Genomic DNA, 21,523 nt, shown 5'->3' on the forward strand with positions numbered 1-21,523 from the left:
TTACACTCTGTGTGTTGATACAGCGAGGTGCCCACTCTGGTTTCCATCCCATTTTACACTCTGTGTGTTGATACAGCGAGGTGCCCACTCTGGTTTCCATCCCATTTTACACTCTGTGTGTTGATACAGCGAGGTGCCCACTCTGGTTTCCATCCCATTTTACACTCTGTGTGTTGATACAGCGAGGTGCCCACTCTGGTTTCCATCCCATTTTACACTCTGTGTGTTGATACAGCGAGGTGCCCACTCTGGTTTCCATCCCATTTTACACTCTGTGTGTTGATACAGCGAGGTGCCCACTCTGGTTTCCATCCCATTTTACACTCTGTGTGCCCACTCTGGTTTCCATCCCATTTTACACTCTGTGTGTTGATACAGCGAGGTGCCCACTCTGGTTTCCATCCCATTTTACACTCTGTGTGTTGATACAGCGAGGTGCCCACTCTGGTTTCCATCCCATTTTACACTCTGTGTGTTGTTTCCATCCCATTTTACACTCTGTGTGTGATACAGCGAGGTGCCCACTCTGGTTTCCATCCCATTTTACACTCTGTGTGTTGATACAGCGAGGTGCCCACTCTGGTTTCCATCCCATTTTACACTCTGTGTGTTGATACAGCGAGGTGCCCACTCTGGTTTCCATCCCATTTTACACTCTGTGTGTTGCGTGATACAGCGAGGTGCCCACTCTGGTTTCCATCCCATTTTACACTCTGTGTGTTGATACAGCGAGGTGCCCACTCTGGTTTCCATCCCATTTTACACTCTGTGTGTTGATACAGCGATGTGCCACTCTGGTTTCCATCCCATTTTACACTCTGTGTGTTGATACAGCGAGGTGCCCACTCTGGTTTCCATCCCATTTTACACTCTGTGTGTTGATACAGCGAGGTGCCACTCTGGTTTCCATCCCATTTTACACTCTGTGTGTTGATACAGCGAGGTGCCCACTCTGGTTTCCATCCCATTTTACACTCTGTGTGTTGCGTGATACAGCGAGGTGCCCACTCTGGTTTCCATCCCATTTTACACTCTGTGTGTTGATACAGCGAGGTGCCCACTCTGGTTTCCATCCCATTTTACACTCTGTGTGTTGATACAGCGAGGTGCCCACTCTGGTTTCCATCCCATTTTACACTCTGTGTGTTGATACAGCGAGGTGCCCACTCTGGTTTCCATCCCATTTTACACTCTGTGTGTTGATACAGCGAGGTGCCCACTCTGGTTTCCATCCCATTTTACACTCTGTGTGTTGATACAGCGAGGTGCCCACTCTGGTTTCCATCCCATTTTACACTCTGTGTGTTGATACAGCGAGGTGCCCACTCTGGTTTCCATCCCATTTTACACTCTGTGTGTTGATACAGCGAGGTGCCCACTCTGGTTTCCATCCCATTTTACACTCTTGTGTGTTGCGTGATACAGCGAGGTGCCCACTCTGGTTTTGGTACATGTGCTCTAGCCAACAGCTCACACATACAGAGGGTATAACCTGCATGATGACATTATTAGAAACAAAAGAGCAAGATTGACAAATAAAAATAAGCAGCAGCCAAGCGTCAATCATCATGTCACCAGAATAAGACCCTGGATATTGATAGGAAAGGAGCATCAAGCTCGTCACCGTGCACTTTCACCACCCTATGAAGTTCATCACCGTGCACTTTCATCACCCTGTGAAGTTCATCATAACTTATTTCATCCGTAGCCTAATAAACTGCATGCTTTCCTGAGTCGTAGTGGGAGGACCACACAACATATCACGTGACTCCAAGTTTACTTCGATATGATGGTTATGTAAATAACCTCCATTTCTAGCATAATTCATTTTACAGACACAAAAAGATCCCACCTTGTCTAAGGTATTTTGCTTTGTGAGAATTTGGAAAGTTTACCCGCAAATTAGCGGTGTCCATCAGACGACATGTACTTTACTCACATTAAAAAGGTAAGATGGAAACCTGGTTAGTGTTTCACAAGGGAATTGAGTTATTGCTATGCACACTTCTTACAGTCTTCGGGCCCAACCATGTGTGTGTGTGTGCGCATACAGTATATTAATGAGCATTTGATATATTAGTGCTGCTATCAAAAGTGATTTATAGTTTCTGTATTTGACGGTCCTCATGTACTTTACTACATCATACAGCTTGTCCACGTTACATTTAATAATGACACCTTGGTTCTTTATTTGGGCACTCCTTATTAAATCTCCATACAACTACAATTCATCCCTTCAGTTGATCTAATATCTTCATCCCTCCATCAGCCAATTAGTGAATGTTAAACATGTATCCTCGTTGTATACGAAACGCTTACTTACTAACGAGCTAGTAAATTACATCCTAACTCCGAATAACTAAATCCTGCTAAATCACACATAAATGTCAATTCAGACCTGAAGTTATGATTCAGCCTTAACCCACAACCACTTGGTTCTAATCTTGGAATGTCGTCATTTCAACAACCACTTGGTTCTAATCTTGGAATGTCGTCATTTCAACAACCACTTGGTTCTAATCTTGGAATGTCGTCATTTCAACAAGATTTGCCCGTTGGGAAAAGTGTCAAATTCTCACTCATTTATTTGATTGGGAATGTTTTGTTCCAGAGTTGTTTACAAAACACAGACTAAGAAAGAAATAGTCCTCCTCCCAACCACGATCGAAAGGGGAGGAGGAAACCAATGATTCCCTAATTCCATTCAGGTTTCCTGCTTCAGTCCTGGCAATAGCACCAAAAAGGGTTGAAGGAGATGATCTATCCCACGCTTGCTTTCCTGCCCTGGTGGGCTTCCTGTAAACCCAAGCACACGGAGTGAGCAGCTAATGTTATTCATACAAAGGGCTGTAGTAACTCCAACCCTGGATGAGAATGTTGGTGTGTGGTCTCTCTCTCTCCCTCCCTCTCTCTCCTCACTCCCTCCCTCTCTCTCTCTCTCTCTCTCCCCACTCCCTCGCTCTCTCCCCACTCCTCTCTCTCTCCCCACTCCCCCTCTCTCTCTCCCCACTCCCTCCCCCTCTCTCTCTCTCCCCACTCCCTCCCTCTCTTTACCCACTCCCTCTCTCTCTCTCCCCACTCTCTCCCTCTCTCTCTCTCCCCACTCTCTCCCTCTCTCTCTCTCTCTCTCTCTCTCCCTACTCCCTCCCTCTCTCTCCCCACTCCCTCCCTCTCCCCACTCCCTCTCTCTCTCTCCCCACTCCCTCCCTCTCTCTCCCCACTCCCTCCCTCTCTCTCCCCACTCCCTCCCTCTCTACTCCCTCTCTCTATTGAAATGCCAATTTTTCTCAACCTTACAGGGCAGTTTTGAAAGCAGAGGTTTTGGTGTAAACTACGTGGTTTCCACAACATAACACCCTACCAGAGGAATTCTATGTAAAGTCTGCAGGAACACAGTCCTGTGCCACCATCCATCCTGTTCCAGCTGACTTCACTGCATAACTCCTCAATGAGCTCAAATTATGAGCTCAGTGCCCAGCAAGGGGCTTGTTAATCAGCTACCCTCCCCGCTGTCTCACGCCAGTTGTTCTAACCACTTAAACCTTGACGGTTTCCAAGCGCCGGATATACCAAACATCCATTTTGACAGGGGGAACTGGTGTAATTCCAGCTCAAATCGCCATAATTCCAGAAGTGATAAATGGATACACATTCGGCGGCTCTATTTCCGCCTCCCGAGGCGGCTGCGAGTTTATCTTTCTGGCCCTCGCAGTAGCTCGCTGGTAATTCAAGCAAATCACCCCATTTTCCTTTAACCCAACACATATAGGCCCCCTCAGATTCTGTCAAAAACTGTTACAGTTAAGGGGGACGCTATTCAATCAAGTGGCAAGCGAGGAATTCCCGAGGGGTGTATTAGGTAAATTCGGTGAACCTATAGGCTGTTTATGTATGTACTGTTTAAAATGTGAGACCAGTGTATTATCGCTCACGGCATCTTTTTCACATTACAGCGAAGCCTACGGCAATCAACTGTCAGCAGGCAAGCATTTTCTATCAAAAGGGTACTATTGGAATCATGACTGTTCATTAACGTACAGATGAACTCATTGAACCGTTTTCTCTCATTAATGTTTTGAGAAGACAGCCGGGGATGAACGTATGCTGTTTACACAGATTCTGTGTATGTTCTTCTGTGGGTCTTCCCCTTCATAATGAAATGTAAACGGAATCAAAACTGGAAAATCGCCTTCAGTAGCGCGACTCGAACCAAGACAACATATGCTTGTTTGTCTAAAACTCTTTGCGCCTTTTTTTGTAAACACTTTTAGACAAACAAAGACTTGCGAATCCAATAGGCTTGAGTGTCCTAAACCATAAAGCTTGCCACTTTGAACCTTATATGCATGTATTGGCTTGTAGCTCGTTTGCCAACACATCTGGGCTTTAAAGATGAAATGCTTTTGTTCCAATTTGTTGCCCTTTAAATTCGGTCACTCCAATCACATGGACAATTGCCGGAGCATTGCTGCACAGTGTGTACTGACGCAGGAAGCTGTGTGTATTGACGCGATTGGTGGCCACTTAGAGAGCATGTCTCATATATGGTTTAAGCAGAGAGCAGTCTGTTGAGAGGTTATGGGGGTGATGTTTTAATGGAGCAGACAGCTGTCTGTTGAGAGGTTATAGGGATGATGTTTTAATGGAGCAGACAGCTGTCTGTTGAGAGGTTATAGGGGTGATGTTTTAATGGAGCAGACAGTAGTCTGTGGAGAGGTTATAGGTGAGATGTTTTAATGGAGCAGACAGCAGTCTGTTGAGAGGTTATAGGGGTGATGTTTTAATGGAGCAGACAGCAGTCTGTTGAGAGGTTATAGGTGAGATGTTTTAATGGAGCAGACAGCAGTCTGTTGAGAGGTTATAGGTGAGATGTTTTAATGGAGCAGACAGCAGTCTGTTGAGAGGTTATAGGGATGATGTTTTAATGGAGCAGACAGCAGTCTGTTGAGAGGTTATAGGGGTGATGTGAGTATAGAGAGGAGAAGAACATAACTGATTGACAGAGAATGAGGAGTGGATAAGTAATGAGGATGAGAAGTAGAGGAGTAAAGATGAGAGGAGTAATGAGGATGAAGAGTAAAGAGGATGAGAAGTAGAGGAGTAAAGAGGAGAGAAGTAAAGAGGATGAAGAGTAGAGAGGATGAGGAGTAAAGGAGTAAAGAGGAGAGGAGTAAAGAGGATGAAGAGTAGAGAGGATGAGGAGTAAAGGAGTAAAGAGGAGAGGAGTAAAGAGGATGAAGAGTAGAGAGGATGAAGAGTAGAGAGGATGATGAGTAGAGGAGTAAAGAGGATGAAGAGTAAAGAGGATGAGGAGTAGAGGAGTAAAGAGGATGAAGAGTAAAGAGGATGAGGAGTAGAGGAGTAAAGAGGATGAAGAGTAAAGAGGATGAGGAGTAAAGAGGATGAAGAGTAGAGAGGATGAGGAGTAGAGGAGTAAAGAGGATGAAGAGTAAAGAGGATGAGGAGTAGAGGAGTAAAGAGGATGAAGAGTAAAGAGGATGAGGAGTAGAGGAGTAAAGAGGATGAAGAGTAAAGAGGATGAGGAGTAGAGGAGTAAAGAGGATGAAGAGTAAAGAGGATGAGGAGTAGAGGAGTAAAGAGGATGAAGAGTAAAGAGGATGAGGAGTAGAGGAGTAAAGAGGATGAAGAGTAAAGAGGATGAGGAGTAGAGGAGTAAAGAGGATGAAGAGTAAAGAGGATGAGGAGTAGAGGAGTAAAGAGGATGAAGAGTAAAGAGGATGAGGAGTAGAGGAGTAAAGAGGATGAAGAGTAAAGAGGATGAAGAGTAGAGGAGTAAAGCAGATGAAGAGTAAAGAGGATGAGGAGTAAAGAGGATGAAGAGTAAAGAGGATGAGGAGTAGAGGAGTAAAGAGGATGAAGAGTAAAGAGGATGAGGAGTAGAGGAGTAAAGAGGATGAAGAGTAAAGAGGATGAGGAGTAGAGGAGTAAAGAGGATGAAGAGTAAAGAGGATGAGGAGTAGAGGAGTAAAGAGGATGAAGAGTAAAGAGGATGAGGAGTAGAGGAGTAAAGAGGATGAAGAGTAAAGAGGATGAGGAGTAGAGGAGTAAAGCAGATGAAGAGTAAAGAGGATGAGGAGTAGAGGAGTAAAGAGGATGAAGAGTAAAGAGGATGAGGAGTAGAGGAGTAAAGAGGATGAAGAGTAAAGAGGATGAGGAGTAGAGGAGTAAAGAGGATGAAGAGTAAAGAGGATGAGGAGTAGAGGAGTAAAGAGGATGAAGAGTAAAGAGGATGAGGAGTAGAGGAGTAAAGAGGATGAAGAGTAAAGAGGATGAGGAGTAGAGGAGTAAAGCAGATGAAGAGTAAAGAGGATGAGGAGTAGAGGAGTAAAGAGGATGAAGAGTAAAGAGGATGAGGAGTAGAGGAGTAAAGAGGATGAAGAGTAAAGAGGATGAGGAGTAGAGGAGTAAAGAGGATGAAGAGTAAAGAGGATGAGGAGTAGAGGAGTAAAGAGGATGAGGAGTAGAGGAGTAAAGAGGATGAAGAGTAGAGGAGTAAAGCAGATGAAGAGTAAAGAGGATGAGGAGTAGAGGAGTAAAGAGGATGAAGAGTAAAGAGGATGAGGAGTAGAGGAGTAAAGAGGATGAAGAGTAAAGAGGATGAGGAGTAGAGGAGTAAAGCAGATGAAGAGTAAAGAGGATGAGGAGTAGAGGAGTAAAGCAGATGAAGAGAAAAGAGGATGAGGAGTAGAGGAGTAAAGCAGATGAAGAGTAAAGAGGATCAGGAGTAGAGGAGTAAAGAGGATGAAGAGTAAAGAGGATGAGGAGTAGAGGAGTAAAGCAGATGAAGAGTAAAGAGGATGAGGAGTAGAGGAGTAAAGAGGATGAAGAGTAAAGAGGATGAGGAGTAGAGGAGTAAAGAGGATGAAGAGTAAAGAGGATGAGGAGTAGAGGAGTAAAGAGGATGAAGAGTAAAGAGGATGAGGAGTAGAGGAGTAAAGAGGATGAAGAGTAAAGAGGATGAGGAGTAGAGGAGTAAAGCAGATGAAGAGTAAAGAGGATGAGGAGTAGAGGAGTAAAGAGGATGAAGAGTAAAGAGGATGAGGAGTAGAGGAGTAAAGCAGATGAAGAGTAAAGAGGATGAGGAGTAGAGGAGTAAAGAGGATGAAGAGTAAAGAGGATGAGGAGTAGAGGAGTAAAGAGGATGAAGAGTAAAGAGGATGAGGAGTAGAGGAGTAAAGAGGATGAAGAGTAAAGAGGATGAGGAGTAGAGGAGTAAAGAGGATGAAGAGTAAAGAGGATGAGGAGTAGAGGAGTAAAGCAGATGAAGAGTAAAGAGGATGAGGAGTAGAGGAGTAAAGAGGATGAAGAGTAAAGAGGATGAGGAGTAGAGGAGTAAAGAGGATGAAGAGTAAAGAGGATGAGGAGTAGAGGAGTAAAGAGGATGAAGAGTAAAGAGGATGAGGAGTAGAGGAGTAAAGAGGATGAAGAGTAAAGAGGATGAGGAGTAGAGGAGTAAAGAGGATGAAGAGTAAAGAGGATGAAGAGTAAAGAGGATGAGGAGTAGAGGAGTAAAGAGGATGAAGAGTAAAGAGGATGAGGAGTAGAGGAGTAAAGCAGATGAAGAGTAAAGAGGATGAGGAGTAGAGGAGTAAAGCAGATGAAGAGTAAAGAGGATGAGGAGTAGAGGAGTAAAGAGGATGAAGAGTAAAGAGGATGAGGAGTAGAGGAGTAAAGCAGATGAAGAGTAAAGAGGATGAGGAGTAGAGGAGTAAAGCAGATGAAGAGTAAAGAGGATGAGGAGTAGAGGAGTAAAGAGGATGAAGAGTAAAGAGGATGAGGAGTAGAGGAGTAAAGCAGATGAAGAGTAAAGAGGATGAGGAGTAGAGGAGTAAAGAGGATGAAGAGTAAAGAGGATGAGGAGTAGAGGAGTAAAGAGGATGAAGAGTAAAGAGGATGAGGAGTAGAGGAGTAAAGCAGATGAAGAGTAAAGAGGATGAGGAGTAGAGGAGTAAAGAGGATGAAGAGTAAAGAGGATGAGGAGTAGAGGAGTAAAGAGGATGAAGAGTAAAGAGGATGAGGAGTAGAGGAGTAAAGAGGATGAAGAGTAAAGAGGATGAGGAGTAGAGGAGTAAAGAGGATGAAGAGTAAAGAGGATGAGGAGTAGAGGAGTAAAGAGGATGAAGAGTAAAGAGGATGAGGAGTAGAGGAGTAAAGCAGATGAAGAGTAAAGAGGATGAGGAGTAGAGGAGTAAAGTGGATGAAGAGTAAAGAGGATGAGAAGTAGAGGAGTAAAGCAGATGAAGAGTAAAGAGGATGAGGAGTAGAGGAGTAAAGAGGATGAAGAGTAAAGAGGATGAGGAGTAGAGGAGTAAAGAGGATGAAGAGTAAAGAGGATGAGGAGTAGAGGAGTAAAGCAGATGAAGAGTAAAGAGGATGAGGAGTAGAGGAGTAAAGAGGATGAAGAGTAAAGAGGATGAGGAGTAGAGGAGTAAAGCAGATGAAGAGTAAAGAGGATGAGGAGTAGAGGAGTAAAGAGGATGAAGAGTAAAGAGGATGAGGAGTAGAGGAGTAAAGAGGATGAAGAGTAAAGAGGATGAGGAGTAGAGGAGTAAAGAGGATGAAGAGTAAAGAGGATGAGGAGTAGAGGAGTAAAGAGGATGAAGAGTAAAGAGGATGAGGAGTAGAGGAGTAAAGAGGATGAAGAGTAAAGAGGATGAGGAGTAGAGGAGTAAAGAGGATGAAGAGTAAAGAGGATGAGGAGTAGAGGAGTAAAGAGGAGAGGAGTAAAGAGGATGAAGAGTAAAGAGCATGAGGAGTAATGAGAATGAGGAGTAATGAGAATGAGGAGTAATGATGATGAGAAGTGGAGGAGTAAAGAGGATGAGGAGTAATGAGAATGAGGAGTGGAGGAGTAAAGAGGATGAGGAGTAATGAGGAGTAATGAGGAGTAATGAGGATGAGGAGTAATGTGGATGAGGAGTAATATGGACGATGAGTGGAGAAGTTAAGAGGAAAAGTGTAGGAGAAATAAGGATGAGGAGTAATGAGGATGAGGAGTGGAGGAGTAAAGAGGATGAGGAGTAATGAGGATGAGGAGCAATAAGGATGAGGAGTGGAGGAGTAAAGATGATGAGGAGTAAAGAGGACGAGGAGTGTAGGAATAATGAGGATGAGGAGTAATGAGGATGAGGAGTAATGATGATGAGGAGTGGAGGAGTAAAGAGGATGTGGAGTAAAGAGGATGAGGAGTGTAGGAATAATGAGGATGAGGAGTAATGAGGGTGAGGAGTAATGAGGATTAATGAGGATGAGGGGAGGAGTAATGAGGATGAATGCGGATGAGGGGAGGAGTAAGGAGGATGAGGTGCAAAGAGGATGAGGAGTAATGAGGATGAGTGGAGGAGTAATGAGGATGAGGCGTAAAGAGCATGAAGAGTAAAGAGGATGAGGCGTAAAGAGGATGAGGAGAAATTATGAGTGGAGGAGTAATGAGGATGAGGAGTAATGAGAATGAGGAGTGGAGGAGTAATGATGATGAGGAGTAATGAGTAGTGGGGGAGTAAAGAGCAAAATGGAGGGTGATGTGAGAATAAAGACAGAGAGCAGTAAGGAAGCGATTGAGGGAGGAGAAGGTGGAAGGGCTAAGAGTAGTGATGCAGGGTTACAGTAACTAGTGGGGGAATGAAGAGCAAGGTTAGTGAAGAGGAGGACAAGAGCAGAAGTGAGAAGGTAAGAGTTGTGATGAGGGTTGTAGGACAGAGAGGACAATAGGAGAAGTGAGAAAGGGAGAGCTGTGATGAGGGTTGTAGGACAGAGAGGACAAGAGGAGAAGTGAGAAGGGGAGAGCTGTGATGATGGTTGTAGGACAGAGAGGACAAGAGGAGAAGTGAGAAGCGGAGAGCTGTGATGAGGGTTGTGGGACAGAGAGGACAAGAGGAGAAGTGAGAAGGGGAGAGCTGTGATGAGGGTTGTGGGACAGAGAGGAGAAGTGAGAAGGGGAGAGTTGTGATGAGGGTTGTAGACAGAGAGGATAAGATGAGAAGTGAGAAGGGGAGAGCTGTGATGAGGGTTGTAAGACAGAGAGGACAAGAGGAGAAGTGAGAAGGGGAAAGCTGTGATGAGGGTTGTAGACAGAGAGGATAAGATGAGAAGTGAGAAGGGGAGAGCTGTGATGAGGGTTTTAAGACAGAGAGGACAAGAGGAGAAGTGAGAAGGGGAGAGCTGTGATGAGGGTTGTGGGACAGAGAGGAGAAGTGAGAAGGGGAGAGTTGTGATGAGGGTTGTAGGACAGAGAGGACAAGAGGAGAAGTGAGAAGGGGAGAGCTGTGATGAGGGTTGTAGGACAGAGAGGATAAGATGAGAAGTGAGAAGGGGAGAGCTGTGATGAGGGTTGTTGGACAGAGAGGACAAGAGGAGAAGTGAGAAGGGGAGAGCTGTGATGAGGGTTGTAGGACAGAGAGGATAAGATGAGAAGTGAGAAGGGGAGAGCTGTGATGAGGGTTGTAGGACAGAGAGGACAAGAGGAGAAGTGAGAAGGGGAGAGCTGTGATGAGGGTTGTAGGACAGAGAGGACAAGAGGAGAAGTGAGAAGGGGAGAGTTGTGATGAGGGTTGTAGGACAGAGAGGACAAGAGGAGAAGTGAGAATGGGAGAGCTGTGATGAGGGTTGTAAGACAGAGAGGACAAGAGGAGAAGTGAGAAGGGGAGAGTTGTGATGAGGGTTGTGGGACAGAGAGGACAAGAGGAGAAGTGAGAAGGGGAGAGCTGTGATGAGGGTTGTAGGACAGAGAGGACAATAGGAGAAGTGAGAAGGGGAGAGTTGTGATGGGGGTTGTGGGACAGAGAGGACAAGAGGAGAAGTGAGAAGGGGAGATCTGTGATGAGGGTTGTAGGACAGAGAGGACACACCATGGAGGGATATGCAGATAGCAGGAGTATGCTGAAGAAACAGACAAGTATTGGTTCAGATTCAGGGGTCTTACGTCCACGTCGTCACAGAGCAGGGATCCAGAGCCGTACTGTAGGCGGCACTGGTGGGCAGCACTGTACAGGACCCCGGGGGGAACAGAGTTCAGATCCAGCACGTCCCGCATGGGGGGGTCATCCAGGCACCAGCCCCAGCCTCGACTGAGGAGGAACAACCACAACAACAGGGTGGTCAGACAAACACATTATAGTGAAACATGCACACATCGAGATCCTGAAAAGGTGTGTTATTAAATGGATAGTTTAGGATTTTGGCAATGAGCATGTTATCGACTTCTCCAGATCAGATGAACTCTTGGATACCATTTTTATGACTCTGCGTCCAGTATGAAGGAAGTTAGAGACCGTTTTGCGAGCCAATGCTTACTAGCTTAGTGAAAAAACTGATAGCCTGGCTAAGTTAGTGCTAACACTAGTTAGCATTGGCTCGTGAAAGTACCTCTTAACTTCCTTCATACTAGACAGACATAAAAATGGTATCCAAGACTTCTTTGGACTCTGGTAAAATAGATAACATGCTTCATTATCAGTCCTCTTGTTTTGGGGCTCCCAAGTGGCGCAGCGGTCTGAGGTACTGCATCTCATTGCTAGAGGTGTCACTACAGACCCTGGTTCGATTCCAGGCTGTATCACAACCGGCCGTGATGGGCAGTCCCATATGGCGGCGCACAATTGGCCCAGTGTTGTCCGGGTTAGGGTTTGGCCGGGGTAGGCCATCATTGTAAATAAGAATATTTTCTTAACAAACTTGCCTAGTTAAATAAAGGATAAATAAAATTGACAAATCCCAAACTATCCCTTTAAGGCTGGAACAAAATGGAGGGGGCTTAAATATGATTGAGCCTAATTTTAATGGGCCATATATTTCATAGTTGACAGGGCTGTATGTGACTGAGTAGACAGTGATGGCGTTGACAAGGTCTCCATGTAAAAAAGCTGACAGGGTGCTAACAGAATTTAGAGAGCTGTCTGCATGACACAGAATCAAGGAGGCGTCACAGTCAAACCAGTCGTTAGAAGTCAACTCCAGCTCAGTCAAAATGCCAAGCTGGAACTACATGAGTACAGCAGGCATTCTATCACATGAACAAAAAGATCAATGAGTCAATCCCCCTTTTATGGGGATCCAATCTATCTCCATAAGGGACATTTACAAATCCTAGTATTGGAACAGTTTTAATTCTAAGTGATTGATTTTATATTAGTATGCATCATCTCTGCCCGGGCACACTTTTAAGATGCTGGAACGGTCCACATCTGCCAACAAAACGAGTAATGATTAGAAAAGTCTGAAAACCAGGGACTGATTTAGACTTGGGACACCAGGTGGGTGCAATTCATTATCAGGTACAGTAGAACAGAGAACCAGCAGGCTCTGGACCTCATAAGGTAAGAGTTGAATACCTCTGGTGTTGGATATAGGCAACTCCAAAAGCCTGCAAAGGTTGTGAAATATGAATACTAGAATGCTTTTGAAAATATATAGATTGCTATTATTTTCTATGGGTAACATGATGAAGATACTCTCAATGTAAGACCCTGCGCCTGCTCCCTGACAACCAGATTAGGGAAGAGATAAAAGGCATGGGTTTGCGTTAAACACTCCAAACATTTTAAAATGTTTTAAAATATCACCCCGTTTTTATATGACAGCAGTTCCACACATTGCCATGATGCAAGTTGTGTGGGAAAAATATTTGTATTTGATTCTGTTATATTTCATTATACTCCTAGCCTCTATAACATATATGTGTATTGACTGTGATCAGGGTAGCCTAAGTGTGTCTTCTCTGTTTAATGGACAAAACTATTGATTTTGTGTGCATGCCACAAACCAGCAGCCTAACATAAATATGCCGTAACATTTATTTTTACAAATACATTTTATTTGTCTTTTAATGTTTCTTAGGACCTGCCTAAACAAATGAATAATGGATTTATTAAAATAGACGCCCAACATATGTTTGTAATGGATGAAAGGGGGAGACAATATAGCATAAATCATGTTTGAAAGCAGTACCAGTCGGCTTGTTGCTGTGTGTTCTATGCAAGATAAATATTCCTTTACAGGCGCATTCAAGTTACGAGTGCCATAGGGAGAGAATTCCCAGAATCAAATATAGGCTACAAATAGGCTTTAATGTATTTTAGTAGGCTACTCAAACTCTTGCCAACCACACCATTTTATATGGCCTATGCATCGTCTAAGCATGAATTAATGTAATAATGAACACTTATCTGAAAAAAATGGTCTTACCTTGCTTGCATTTAGTGCAGGCTGTGTAACGATCACTTAGTGCAGGCTGTGTAACGATCACTTAGTGCAGGCTGTGTAACAGTCACTTAGTGCAGGCTGTGTAACAGTCACTTAGTGCAGGCTGTGCAACAATCACTTAGTGCAGGCTGTGTAACAGTCACTTAGTGCAGGCTGTGCAACAATCACTTAGTGCAGGCTGTGTAACAATCACTTAGTGCAGGCTGTGTAACAATCACTTAGTGCAGGCTGTGTAACAATCACTTAGTGCAGGCTGTGTAACAGTCACTTAGTGCAAGCTGTGTAACAGTCACTTAGTGCAGGCCGTGTAACAATCACTTAGTGCAGGCTGTGTAGAAATCACTTAGTGCAGGCTGTGTAACAATCACTTAGTGCAGGCTGTGTAACAATCACTTAGTGCAGGCTGTGTAACAGTCACTTAGTGCAGGCTGTGTAACAATCACTTAGTGCAGGCTGTGTAACAATCACTTAGTGCATGCAGGCTGTGTAACAATCACTTAGTGCAGGCTGTGTAATAATCACTTAGTGCAGGCTGTGTAATAATCTACCGTGTTGATTTCACTCTCGCAGCACCTGTTTCCACAATGGTGCTGTAGCCTATAACCTTATCCAGGGGTGCACATGCCCCCCCCACATTCTAAAATTGCTTTTGTGTCCCCCCCAGTTTTATCATTAGTGCAGGCTGTGCAACAATCACTTAGTGCAGGCTGTGCAGGCTGTGCAACAATGCGAGTGTAGCATTTCGCTACACTCGCATTAACATCTGCTAACCATGTGTATGTGACAAATAAAATTGGATTTGATTTGATTTTTTGATACAAAGGGAGGCAGCGGTGTGCTTTAGGACCATGTGGACGCCTCCGAGCGGTAGGGTAGGTTGTTTGGAGTGTTTATCAGACTGGATGAAAATATACAAATAATAAATCTACAAATAATTAAAAATAAAAATAATAATAAAAAACATTTGTATTTTTTAAACACAAATAATAATTATAATAATATAGTTATGCCCCCCCCATTTCTAAAACCAAAGTTGCACCCCTGCCCTGATCATAACCTGATCATAGCCATTTAAGGGTGAGCTAGGTTATCCAGGGAAAGTCAACATGTCGTATTCTCACGTGGGAAGAGGGAACATAAGCTCTGCATTTTGACAAATTAGAATGTTTTCACACCACACAAATAACAGACTGTTCCCGGCTCCACACTCTCAATGCATGGTTGGTAGCCTTATGTCTGCCTCGCTGCTCACATAATGGAATTCACAAAACAATGCTACACAACAAGCTCCTGTTTTTAAAAGTGTATTATCTTGATTTAAACTATTTTAAGTGTATGATATTGATTAACATTTTTAAAAGTGTATTATCTTGATTGAAAATGTTTCAGACCAATGTAATTGTTCTGAACCACGAGCCAACCAATGTAATTGTTATGAACTACGAGCCAACCAATGTAATTGTTCTGAACCACGAGCCAACCAATGTAATTGTTCTGAACCACGAGCCAACCAATGTAATTGTTCTGAACCACGAGCCAACCAATGTAATTGTTCTGAACCACGAGCCAACCAATGTAATTGTTCTGAACCACGAGCCAACCAATGTAATTGTTCTGAACCACGAGCCAACCAATGCGTTGAAAGAATGTTTTCATTTCACCCGCCAGCTAATTTTCTTGTGGCACACCTGAGACTCTACTCATAGGCGAGTTCGTTTTGCATGACTGCCCCGAGGGAGTGGAGAGCCAATGGAATGGTGTAAAAATGTACAAACTTTGCCTACCCGGGCACCGGACCATGCAAAACGAACTCGCCCAATGATTAGCCCAATAGGGTAAATGCAGATACTGTAGGCAACCCCATGCTTCAGCCTATTTATTTATAGTCACAATGCTGCATCAGATGGGCTACAGGAGATTATGCTTACTGCTAATAGCATACCTAATAATATGGATGGTGCATGGGCTATATGCATGGACCAATAAGGTAAAATGATTTTTTTTAAACAATTTGACCAATACATTATTTGTCTCTCATTTCTGGAGGTGGAAATGATATTTTATATGGAGTGTGCATTATTCAATGTATTTTCATTCATTTTAGAGTAGAATGTCATTTTAAAAAGTCACCAGAACGGAGCTTCTCAGTCCAACATAAAAATGACCCAAAATAGGGGGTGGGTGTGGTGACCTTTCCCCCCCACTGCTACATATGTTTCCAGAGGAAACACTGGACGGGAGGAAGTCTCATTCAAATATGGGCAGATAGTTTTAGGTACAATAGTACATTTCCACATAATCCAACATGCAGCAAAGGGAGAGAGTAGACAAGGACAATAAGGTCACAACTCCACAGCAACAGTAAGGCACAGCTGAGCTTTTACAGAAGAACACACATTGCTGTTCTCATAAGCAGAAGTCCAGCTGCTTGTCCAATTGACCAAAAATATGGACAATATAACAAGATGCGTGACCCTTGACCAGGCCAAATAAAATAAACTTCTAAAGCAACAGGACTTTCCTGTTTACTTAAAGTATATAAAAAAAACACATGATCATAAGTGACTGTGACTGGCGTCTGTTCAACTGTTTTCAAATGACTGCCATCAAGCAACACAATAGCAGATTAGAAGAGATCCTGAGGCGGCCAGAACACAACTCCATCGAGAGAGACGGTAAAGGTATTCAATAAAACTATTGAAGTGTTCAATCAAGACCAGTTGTTCTGCTTTCAGTCACACTGATTAGTCTGACAGCTTTGTGAATAGAGAAAAGGATCATGTCTACCCGTGGCAGGCTAGCATGTTATTTGACTGAATTAGGTTCTCTCTGCATCACAGCCCAGGCCACTGATTCTGACCCAGTAATTGGTGAGGTGTGATCATAGCAGCAAGTGGAACTGCTATCGAGACTCAAATCCTCCCAGCAGGCCTCTTTCTCTCAAGCATGGTCCCAGATCTGTTTGTGCTGTATCGCCGACTTGTATGGTCATTGTCACGCTAAACAATGACCACAGGAGTTGGCAAGACGGTACAAAGATCTAAGACCAGGCTAGTTTCTCTCCTAACAATGTAAAAAGCTGTGTGGAACTCAGTGAGCAAATCTCAACTCTGATGTCCAATTTCATCCCTCAGACACTATTCAGTCATATTGGAGCCTACTGGAGCACTAGGGTAGTTCAAGTTCACGTGTTTTATTGCCTGCTGTATGGTGGGTTATTACATTTGAGCCGGACAGATTCGGCAAAGAATGTTTAAACCATTACTTTTACAACAGGTGTCTTTGCAATTAATTTATAAAACTATGGCTAAAGGCCTTTACCATATCCTGCTTCAGTAAATTCTGTCTGGTCCACTTACGTAGTATTTCACCTGAAATAACCTATTTAATATATGCTTGTGATTTCAACTTTAACAAAGATTTTTTGCATTTCTGAAGCAACATTTATACAATGACGCATTTGAAAGTACTTCACAGTGTAGACGCCACATCAATCCAAACCAATACAATAACATGCTATTTTTTTTACAAGTCAGTTAAGAACAAATTCTTATTTACAATGACGGCCTAGGAACAGTGGGTTAACTGCCTTGTTCAGTGGCAGAACGACAGATTTTTACCTTGTCAGCTCGGGGATTCGATCTAACACCCTTTCGGTTACTGGCCCAACGCTCTAACCACTAAGCTACCTGCCGCCCCTGCTCATCTGATATAACAGATTATGACATCATTCGTGATAAAATACGCTTATACAACTGATTTTGTTGTGACTAGTGATGAATAAGGCTGAACTGAAACTAAGCAATCCATTGGAATTTCTTCTACCTAGCAACAGCCAGATTCACACGCAAAATATGAAAATGACTTATTTCACTATCAGGCAATCAACATATTCCATAGATTTGAGTTCAATTTGAGTTCAAATGTACATTCAATGAACCCCATACACCCAGTCGAGAAACAAAATGGCCACTTTGGAGCTGTGAGCTTGAAAGCTGAGATGATCTGGTAAAATATCATAAAAAAGGTAAAGCTGGCGAGATGGATTACGCCTACAAAGTTTAGGGCCTGTATTCCCAAGTGTCTCAAAATAGGACTGCTGATCTAGGATCAGGTCCACCTGGTCTTAGTCAGCATTATCTAAAAGGACAAACTGATCGTAGATCAGAACTCCTACTCTGAATCACATTATGAACACAGGGCCTAGATCATCTGGAGGAGCTATAAGGAGGCGTTGGCCAGCTGCACCTCACAGCTGCAGGAAAAATCACAACATGCCTAGTAATGTAGTTGGGGAGAATTCCACAGAATGCTTTCAGAGCTGAACAAATGACCCTATATTAGACTTTGGACCACAGTAGCGACGACTGAAGACGAACTTGCCATTTTAGTTTATTTAAATAAAAAAAATGTATCCTGCCAAACACTATCATGATAGAGGAACACATGAAAATAAGTCAGAAACTTTGTGTTTATCTACTGATTCTTAATCAACTGCATACTTTGGTATGTGTTTTGTTTAAAAATATCAAGTCATCTAAACTAAAGACCATTTAACAGCTAGCTAATGAAATGTATGATAGAAGGCTCTAGCATTTCTGTGTAAAGTTTTTGCTGTGCATCCAATAATGGACAATAGTACAATAGTACTAAAAATCCCCTAATACTTATTATTGTCCTTGATTCTAAAATGCAAACCTTGATTAAACTGGTTCATCCAAGGGCAAAGCTTTTATTTGTAACTTTAGATGCAGTATTCCAAAAAGGAGGAGAATATTTGACTCAGCATCTGTTAACAGCTGCTTAACCTACAGTACAGTACACCTCTTCAATGAGACTTCAATAGCCAGGAGTTTAATGATGCATACATATAATGATGACACATTTGGGATGACATAATATTGACCACTATGCAACAGCAATTAAATTGTTCTCCATGAGTGACTATGGCTGCAGAGGTCCACTGAATAGAGGTTTAGAGGGAGAACTGACATCTGATGCCTTTGTGAAAGAAAAACACTTGTGCTGTCCAGGAGAAGTTTATGCCGTGGTGATTTATAAACTCTATTCTTTTGAGAAGATTCCACACAAAGAATGCTAATATTTTCAATAGTCAAGTCGCTAGCTAAAATAAATCCAAATCGATCAGCGTCAACAATACGAATGTCTGAACTTATGTAACACCAGTGAAAACGTCATTCACCTTTCAAACAGTAAAACAATTGACACACTGCATGGTGCGTGTTAATTTACAGCTTAAGTCTTAGAAGTCTTGCCCACTCACAATCAAGCAGAAGGCAATCATTGTCCTCGCTGCAATTTGCAGATTCCTTTTCATTGCAATTACACACATGAAAAGCTTTGGGGCTTTTTTGTAACCCCCGCCTCTCCTTCCAACCTCCAACCCCCCTTCAAACAAACTAGTCTAGACATTGTTGGAGAGCTACTCTCTCTGTCCTCAGCCCATCTGTAGGATAACCATCTGAACCCCATGGCTCAGCCTGCCCTTCCACATTCCACATTTAACTAACACCTACAGCTCAAAGTCAGACAAATAGGACTGAGTACGGCGCCCTGAGGAACCTCTCTGCCATTAGCGCACAATGGTGCCCTTGTGGTGGGAGCAGGAAGAGATGAGAGGAAGAGGAGGGAGGGAAAGATGACAAATGGAGGAAGAGGAGGAGAAGATGGGATGTAAAAAGTGTTAGAGGGAGGCAATTGGATGGTTCCAGCTGAAAGAGAAATATATGAAGAAATAGAAGAGAGAAATATATGAAGAAATAGGAGAGAGAAATATGAAGAAATAGGAGAGAGAGAAATATATGAAGAAATAGGAGAGAGAAATATGAAGAAATAGGAGAGAGAGAAATATATGAAGAAATAGGAGAGAGAAATATGAAGAAATAGGAGAGAGAAATATGAAGAAATAGGAGAGAGAAATATGAAGAAATAGGAGAGAGAAATATGAAGAAATAGGAGAGAGAAATATGAAGAAATAGGAGGAGAGAGAAATATATGAAGAAATAGGAGAGAGAGAGAGAGAGAGAAATATATGAAGAAATAGGAGAGAGAGAGAGAGAGAGAAATATATGAAGAAATAGGAGAGAGAAATATGAAGAAATAGGAGAGAGAAATATGAAGAAATAGGAGAGAGAAATATGAAGAAATAGGAGAGAGAAATATGAAGAAATAGGAGAGAGAAATATGAAGAAATAGGAGGAGAGAGAAATATATGAAGAAATAGGAGAGAGAGAGAGAGAGAGAAATATATGAAGAAATAGGAGAGAGAGAGAGAGAGAGAAATATATGAAGAAATAGGAGAGAGAAATATGAAGAAATAGGAGGAGAGAGAAATATATGAAGAAATAGGAGAGAGAAATATATGAAGAAATAGGAGAGAGAAATATATGAAGAAATAGGAGAGAGAGACATATATGAAGAAATAGGAGAGAGAGAAACATATATGAAGAGATAGGAGAGAGAAACATATATGAAGAGATAGGAGAGAGAAACATATATGAAGAGATAGGAGAGAGAAACATATATGAAGAGATAGGAGAGAGAAACATATATGAAGAGATAGGAGAGAGAAACATATATGAAGAGATAGGAGAGAGAAACATATATGAAGAGATAGGAGAGAGAAACATATATGAAGAGATAGGAGAGAGAAACATATATGAAGAGATAGGAGAGAGAAACATATATGAAGAGATAGGAGAGAGAAACATATATGAAGAGATAGGAGAGAGAAACATATATGAAGAGATAGGAGAGAGAAACATATATGAAGAGATAGGAGAGAGAAACATATATGAAGAGATAGGAGAGAGAAACATATATGAAGAGATAGGAGAGAGAAACATATATGAAGAGATAGGAGAGAGAAACATATATGAAGAGATAGGAGAGAGAAACATATATGAAGAGATAGGAGAGGGAAACATATATGAAGAGATAGGAGAGAGAAACATATATGAAGAGATAGGAGAGAGAAACATATATGAAGAGATAGGAGAGAACGAGATATATATATAAAGAAAAAGTGAGATGGAGAGAAAATTAGGAAAAGATGAGGAGAGATAGGAGAGGCGTACATGGGCCCATGGCTAGTGCCAGCTGGAAGGAGGGGCTACTACCCTCTCCCATTCAGCAGCAGGACAGAGGGGGAGTACAATGAACCGCCTGATCGCCTGAATGCCAGCTCATTCTCCTAACCCTGCTCGTACTTTGATAATATGAGCTACCATTATGAAACAGTCCTACAGTGGCTTGTGAAATATAGTTTTCACCCCCTTGGCATTTTTCCAATTTTGTTGCCTTACAACCTGGAATTGAATTTTTGGGGGTTTGTATCATTTGATTTACACAACATGCCTACCACTTTGAAGATGCAAAATATGTTTTATTGTGAAACAAACAAGAAATAAGACAAAAAAACAGAAAACTTGAGCGTGCATAACTGTTCACCCCCCCAAAGTCAATACTTTGTAGAGCCACCTTTTGCAGCAATTACAACAGCAATTACAACAAGTCTTGGGGTATGTCTCCACAAGCTTGGCACATCTAGCTACTGGGATTTTTTTTCTCCCATTCTTCAAGGCAAAACTGCTCCAGCTCCTTCAAGTTGAATGGGTTCCCCTGGTGTACAGCAATCTTTAAGTCACACCACAGATTCTCAATTGGATTGAGGTCTGGGCTTTGACTAGGCCATTCCAAGATATTTAAATGTTTCTCCTTAAACCACTCGAGTGTTGCTTTAGCAGTATGCTTAGGGTCATGTCCTGCAGGAAGGTGAACCTCTATCCCAGTCTCAAATCTCTGGAAGACTGAAACAGGTTTTCCTCAAGAATTTCCCTGTATTTAGCGCCATCCACCATTCCTTCAATTCTGACCAGTTTCCCAGTCCCTGCCAATGAAAACCATCCCTACAGCATGATGCTGCCACCACCATGCTTCACTGTGGGGATGGTGTTCTCTAGGAAAAACTTCCTAGAAGGCAGTAACCTAGACAGAAACCTAGCACAGGGGGGTGGCCAGTTGTCTTGCATATGGAGTGGACAACTGGACAGAACATGCATTTATTCACATTTCAAATGCCGCAGTCTCTGGGATTTGCAATGGATTCAACCATGATATTGCCTTCCTATAGAAAACCTCATAACATCACTTCTGACATTTTTTATTTTACCTTTATTTAACTAGGCAAGTCATTTAAGAGCAAATTCTTTTTGCCCCATTTAGTGTCACAATTCGTGTCACAATTAATTTACTGTCACAATTCGAAATAATCCTTTTACCT

The 21,523-nt window shown here is 42.6% G+C and overlaps 1 protein-coding gene across 1 annotated transcript in view; it reads right to left on the minus strand.

The window, feature by feature from the left end:
* The window catches only part of LOC139384817 (A disintegrin and metalloproteinase with thrombospondin motifs 7-like), a 187,485-nt gene that overhangs the window by 118,415 nt on the left and 47,547 nt on the right, over window positions 1-21,523 (minus strand). Inside the window, exon 9 of the mRNA XM_071129710.1 lies at window positions 10,943-11,087. Within this exon, the coding sequence (XP_070985811.1) occupies window positions 10,943-11,087 (145 nt within the window). The remainder of the gene's footprint in view (window positions 1-10,942; window positions 11,088-21,523) is intronic.

The sequence above is a fragment of the Oncorhynchus clarkii genome, chromosome 26 (genome assembly GCF_045791955.1).
Source record: "Oncorhynchus clarkii lewisi isolate Uvic-CL-2024 chromosome 26, UVic_Ocla_1.0, whole genome shotgun sequence".
Classification (NCBI taxonomy): domain Eukaryota; kingdom Metazoa; phylum Chordata; class Actinopteri; order Salmoniformes; family Salmonidae; genus Oncorhynchus; species Oncorhynchus clarkii.